The sequence below is a fragment of the Nematostella vectensis genome, chromosome 10, assembly GCF_932526225.1.
Source record: "Nematostella vectensis chromosome 10, jaNemVect1.1, whole genome shotgun sequence".
Lineage (NCBI taxonomy): Eukaryota > Metazoa > Cnidaria > Anthozoa > Actiniaria > Edwardsiidae > Nematostella > Nematostella vectensis.
Window position 1 is genome coordinate 12,723,418 of NC_064043.1, and position 6,910 is coordinate 12,730,327.

General features: G+C 41.1%; 2 protein-coding genes across 2 annotated transcripts; both read right to left on the minus strand.

Annotated features, from left to right (window-relative positions):
• Positions 1 to 286: 286 nt before the first annotated feature.
• LOC5512510 (myosin-2 essential light chain) lies at positions 287 to 1,801 on the minus strand. The gene has a single exon (XM_032381939.2). It carries the CDS (start codon positions 1,701 to 1,703, stop codon positions 1,239 to 1,241), a length of 465 nt encoding a protein of 154 aa, XP_032237830.1. The 5' UTR covers positions 1,704 to 1,801; the 3' UTR covers positions 287 to 1,238.
• A 248-nt stretch (positions 1,802 to 2,049) lies between these two features.
• On the minus strand, positions 2,050 to 4,860 carry LOC5512555. Its single transcript, XM_032381937.2, has one exon. It carries the CDS (start codon positions 4,804 to 4,806, stop codon positions 3,634 to 3,636), a length of 1,173 nt encoding a protein of 390 aa, XP_032237828.1. The 5' UTR covers positions 4,807 to 4,860; the 3' UTR covers positions 2,050 to 3,633.
• Between the last annotated feature and the right edge of the window lie 2,050 nt (positions 4,861 to 6,910).

Sequence of the window (6,910 nt, forward strand, 5' to 3'; positions counted from 1 at the left end):
AGGGTAGGGTAGGGTAGGGTAGGGTAGGGTAGGGTAGGGTAGGGTAGGGTAGGGTAGTGTGAGCGAATTTGGGCAGGTTTTTATTTGTGAGACAGGGTCTTTGCGAAAGACCAGGCCACTTATCTTTAACCCCCAGGACTTACTCTTCAACGCCAAAGACAAAGCTGTAAAGCGAGATGTCAGCCAAATAACGTTATGTGTGTACCAGCACAGAAGTGGAACACCTCACGAAAGATGATGATTACGAAACGATGACAGAAAACTATGAGCATTGCTCGTGCAACAGTTGCAATTTGCATTTTTTTAATAAGCAGAACAATCAGAGTGATTACTGTAAAGGATTAAAATCAATATTTAGGCTAATTAAATTGCTGAAATAACTATGAATCTATTTTCATTTTGCAAACATCTGGCTCTCTAAAAGGTACATCAATAAAAATTCTTGCTCTTAAGGATTAAAGCCATAGAAAAAGACCCTAAGAAAGATCAAGGTACTCGATGAATGATTAGCGATGCGTTAATCCTATTGGCTAGTGCACGGTTAATGAGCGCGTTAAAAGGCTATGACTAGCCACGCCCACAAGTCTATATCGCTTTTACAAAGTCATGCAATAACGTTTGATGAGTACATACACAAATATATCGGCATGAAGATTGCTAAAAAATGATGAGTCAACATGGAATGAAATAATCGAGCCAGACGCGCGATTCGTCTGTCGATAACCTTGGTTCTTAGTTGAAGAGAGGTCACTTTGGGTCGAAAGGTAGAAAACATCTTCTCATAATTTCTATCGCCTGGAGGCTGGTTATTAGGTAAAATGAAAATACAAGCAGACAGCCGCAGTATCAGCATGCAAGCGTTTTTCCTGCTATGACAACAATGGCAGTACAAGGGTGTAAGGCTGTTTATGTCGTTGAATCGCATGAAAAACGATCCACAAAATTCATGGCTGACGTATTATTGCGTGAGTGTTATTCGTGTCGAAGGTGCGGCGATTTACATCACAAGCATAGCAATCCATCTTGCGCTATTGCTTCTAGATTGCGAACCGATAACACACAACACAAAGCGAATACCTCAGACATGTGACAGAAACTGATACCATCCAAATAAAAAGAAACCCCCTTGACATATCAAAAGCATGAGATTTCCGTCTATCTAGCCATTCTAAATATTATTTTTTACTGTATTGCTGTCTCTCTGGATTATCAAAATGTTTCTCAGTCTTATAAATAGTCTAGGACTCTGGTGTTAATACTTCCTTGACCATGTTCTCGTAGTCTATCTCGCCCCGAGCGTTAACATAGCCACTTGACAAAGCGTCGAATTCCTCGTCGGAAAGCCTCTCTCCGAGTGAAGTAAGAACGTGTCGGAGCATACTGGAGGATATATAGCCACTATCACTTCGGTCAAAGTGCTTGAAGCAGTCGATCACACTTTCGGAACTCACTTTTTTCTCAGTAGTGAGGCAGTGCTGGGTCACAGAGTGGTAGATGGGTAGAAACTCATCGAAAGCCATAGCGGATTTACCAAAGTCTCTCTCGACTTTGCGCACTTCTGACTGCGTCGGGTTCAGCCCAGCGGCCCTCAAAACTTGTCCTAGGTAGCCCACATCAATTTTCTCGGACCCTGTTGTGTCGTAAAGATCGAAGATGTCCTTCAGTAACTGCTCATCGCGCTCGATCATGTTTTTCGTGGCCATGTTTTGATGCTGGCTGCGAGCGTGCTGAGTGCCGGTCCAATATCGCGATTAAATTGCAGTAAGCTTGGCCAACGACTGTCTGCAATAGTAGCATCATCAACCCTTTTCTGCTTATAAGGTCGCTTATAGGTCACGTGATGCATTCCACATTCTTGGGATATTTTCGACTGGGCCTGAATGAAAGAAATATGAGGGCGCACCAAAGCGATTATTTTGACGCGTGCGCTTAAATTGCTTTTATGTAATTAATGAGCAATACGGTTTTCACGAACCTGCCGAGCTTTTTCATTATCAAAACCATAGTTTTTGCGCATGTCTAGACATTACACAAAAATTATAACAACGATGATGTGTTTATGTTTAATAGATGATGACATGCGATAACTATTTCCTAGTTGGAGATATATTTACAGTGAGTAAGCATTTGTAAACAAATATCTTTAGGGACACAGTTTGTTTTCTTTTGATCAATAATTCTAAGCCTGTGTAAACAATCATTAAACCCGTGGTCTCCACATAGCTGAAGCATCTCATCAATGAGTTCTTATATAACAACTTATATCTAAGGCTAAGTTCAAACGTCGTACCATCCATAACATGAAATATTCAATGCAAATGCTTGCAAATGAATCGAGTCGATTGTTTCATCTTTTTGGCTCATGGCTATTATATACGACGTTTTCAAATTTGTTTTACTTTGCTAAAAGACAATTAATGCGAGAGGGATTTTCAAAACATCTTATCTTTATCGAAAAGCCAGCTACTGGCTAAGAATCTCTTTGAGATGACATGTTATGAGTGGTACCAAAATCGAGTTGATCTTTCCAGGGCGGCGGAAGGGGGGGTGCCCAACCCCCCCCCCCCCCCCCACACACACACACACACTTTTCTTAGCATATGTTTCTTTATATATGAACGGTTTTTTTAAACCAATAAACCAACGGGTTTCAAGCGGTACGTATACAACCGATATCAAATTTGTTAAACAGTTAAAAATCCCGTGCATAAAAACCTAGGTTATCCCCCGCTTTCTTATAAATAGCGCACCACCACCTACCCCTTACCCCTGAAACCACCAGCCACCCCTATTCAGAAACCACTTCCCATACCTCCTCCCCAACTTCCCCCCATTTATTGGACCATCCCGCCGCCCCTGCTTTAAACACCAAACGTCCTTTAGGTGGTCACGCACGTGCGTGACAAAGCCAGGCTGCTAAGAAATGTTGCCCGTAGCCTGCTTGCAGGCGTTTACCCGGTGTTTTCGCTATGCTCCGAGTCGTGGCCGCATCTTGATTTGTTCTGGCCGCGCGAAAGCTGGAACGAACGCAAATCGGGAGGGGGCGGGGGAAGAGAGGGAAAGAACCAGCCCCCTTCGTCACGTTTTGCCAGCCGCGCCAAGCTAGCGCGGCCAAAAACAAGATGGCGACCACGACTTAATGCATAGCGAAAAAAAAAGCACCGGGTAAACGCCTGCAAGCAGGCTATGTTGCCCGCAAAATAAAACATGACCGACTGCTGCTATTCCGATGCGCATGTTTTAACTGAACAGCGTACGAATAAGTTATAAACAATCTTCATCGATTAAAATATATCAGATCGTTACTGAAAGGGTTAACATCTCATTTGCATTGTGTTTCCAGCAAAGCGGTTACGGAACGGCGGAAATAGAATAGATTTTCAACAGAGGCGTCCAAAAATTAAAAAGGAGCGAGTCCATAATGTAGCTATTTGCCTGCCCCCCCCCTCCCCCCTCCCATATTGACGTTGGCTAAACATAAGGGGTTACTGAGTTACTGCTGGAGTACCCCTCCACCCCTCCCCCCATCCCCCACCGTACGCTCCTATTTAAATGCAAAGAATATTTTAAGGTTGTATTAAGAAAATCTTCATAAACAATTTTGTTTTGTAGGACAAGAAAATTAGCTAGATGTTACGATATAGCCGTATGGTAAGATCTATTGTAAAACTTTGAATGGCAACAAATAAAAAAGGCAACAAAAACAATTACAACAATTCCAGAAATAATAAAGATAACTATAAAAGTCTTTCCTGTCCAATTCCAGTCATGCCGTACCCTCCAGGGGTGCGCAAAGGATAGCAGAGAGTCTGGTAACGAGTATCTTTCTACTTCGGAGTCGTAAGCGTTTGCAACGGTTATCGCAAAGACCGATTGGTCAAATCGGTGACATCCACTGAAGGCTAAAACTGGGTACTTGTCCCCACATCCATTGATGGTAGAACCAATAGGAGCGATGCAGTCTTGTAACAAGGAACATGCTAAAGCCCACTGCATAATATCTCTTCTTACAATTTCTGTGTTAAAAATAAGCATTCCTCCAGACTGCGGCATACTGTTCGTTAAGTGATTGATAGTTTTCATTGGTAGATATTTGAAGGTCTGTGGTTGTGTCGCAGAGAGTATATTATGATTTGCTTTCCGTATGTAGAACAGAAATGATGAATTCTTGGCTACCACGTGGTCTAAAATTTTGCCGTAATCATGATTAAATACGATACTCGCGTCAAACCATAGAGCAGAACCAAATTCTGCCAAAACACCCTGGATGACTAGAGCTTTCCAAGCGTAAAGATGCAAGTCTGCGACAAAGGACGGATAACGGGAGAAATTTAATCTTCTGTACTCGACAAAAGGCAAATACTGCATTCTACGCACTTCTGCCGGCTTCATACCCAAGTCATAGACTATTATGTCGACATTTGGAAAGAACAGCGACACTCGATGCAGATGTGCCATACACTCTTCAAAATGATTGCTAGAAATCGCTGTTACAGGCTTGATGTGTCTATTGAATACATCCGGTGTAACCGCTCTCACCTTAACTCCATTTTCCATCTCAATAACGAGTTGCCTGAGAAGATCCAACGTTCTTTGATCAAACAGAAATTCAATTCCCTTGATGGTGTTATTCCATGGGTTGCTATATCTTCCATATACATATGTCCTATCAATACTATTCTTCTTGCGTGGTCTTGTAATATGTAGCAATGAAAAAATAAACGAAATTCCGACGAGAACCAAGATAATAATACGGTGTTTTGTTTTCATATCGCTGGACACGAGAGGAATGACCTGCTTTATCATAAAAAGTAATAGATAACTTATTTGTGACTTCACAGGTAGCCCAAGCTCTGTAAATGAGTAATTTCAACCGACCGGCTCATTGACGTAATAATAGAGAGAACATATGGAGTTGTTACTTTATCAGGGGGCGTACGCAGCCTATAGGCCTGCAGTCACTGGACTGCCACCAAAAATTTAGCGATCTTATTTGCATAATGCGGGGACAAAATCAAATGTTTACTCGTTCATTCTATGTACGTAGTTTTATATATATGACGAGGTTAAAAACTATAATTTTCTTAATCATGGTAGTCTACAGAAGATTTCCAACATATTGTTATGTCGTTCAGTGCCACGCGACGACTAAAGTCCTATTCCAGATCGAGGATGACAGAGGATCGTGTAATATTCTTAAAAGTCTGACGCATTGACGCCAAGTTCAAACCCAAAAGCGGGAGCTATGAAATCTTCACGGGGATGTGGGATGAGGGACCACGCCCTCATTCAGCTTCTGAATGCTTTGACTGCAACTTGTTAAAATCCTGCGTACGCCCCTGTTTATATAGTATTCTTCCATAAATATGTAATAAATTCAATCTAACTTGATGTAGTACTGTGAAGTTTTGAATTCCCTCTTTTTTTAGTTGAAGTGATAGAGGGAATTCTAAATTTCACCGAACTGCGGTAAAGCGGCCCCGGATGCGCTCTAAATCGCTTAAACGTGGAAATAATAGACAACTACAAGTACTACATCAAGTTGGATTGAATTTATTACATTTTTATGGAAGAGTACTAGAATAAAGTAACAACTCCATACGTTCTCTCTAATAACGGTCAATGAGCCGGTCGGTTCAAATAAGCCTGAGTATGAGGCTTCTCATTGACAGAGCTTGAGCTACCTGCGATGACTTGTGACATGCGCATGATCGTACTCGACTGTTCCGTGCAACAGCGGAACATGTATTTTTACGATATATCTCAGGAGAAAGAATTCAGTAGAATTCAGGTATCGTTGCAAAAAGATCCTCGATTGTACGATATTAGGAAAATCCATTGAAAATACCGTTGTAGCGAGGTTGGGTTAATTATCAACTTTTATAAGATAATAATATTGCAACTGTACTCTGTGAAAGACTGTTCAGTTACTTTCTGTAACTGTCATGTCAAAAAATAGATTAACTGTACTGTACGTGTGTGGTGTCTTGAGTTTTTCTCTCTATGTTGATAGACAGAATCAGGAATAATCGTTGTATCGGGGTAAAAATTGCGCTTGGGAGCACATGCCCATCCTCTCAGTCAGTCTCCAGTCAATCCCAGTAACTCTCTTCGAATATTTTCACGATTAATCACCTCCTGTAATTGTCCTATAATTATCTTATATCCTAGAATAAAGGTCACAATAAACTCTCAATGCTTTGTGATGTGTATTTAATACAGAATTAGCGGTACCTCTAAAGCTTGAGCAGTTAAGGGATTCAGTTTTGCTTCTTGGGTAATATATGGGTAGCAATTTTTTATGTGCAGGTATTTTCTGTAATATTTTAGTATGAGTTTCCAAGAAATGTTATTAAGAGGTAGCGATGGGTACCTCGAAATTTCGAAAGACTCGCAAAAAATTCGTAAAGTCTCGGAATCTCGGCGTTTTTTTACGCAAGTTTTCGAAGTCTCGAATTTTCTCTCAAAATTTTATGGGTCTCGGATCCTCGTTTTTCTTCTACTACGGTCTTGGAGTCTCGGACTTTTAACGCGATCTCTGAGTCCCTGATTTTGTTAAACACGATCTGTTTTATGTTGTTACCATCCTAAGGGTTTCCCCTACTTTTTCGAGTCTCGAGTCTTGTCTCCGTCGAGTCTCCGCTCTAAACAGAAACTTTAGCTACTGTAGCAAGATTTTATTGTAACTCTATATATCTTTTTTCAACTGATGTTTTATGACATAAGCAAGTTATCCGAAAACAAGCTCGAAAAAGTTCGGGCTCGGTTTCTGAAACGCGTGTCTCGGATTGACCCATCGCTACCCCTTTGTTAGGTTTCTGAGAATAACAGAGAGAATCTATAGAAAGACCAGGCTAGGTTAGCAAAGGCGATATCAACCTCAAAACTATCCAAGAAGAATTTGTACAAA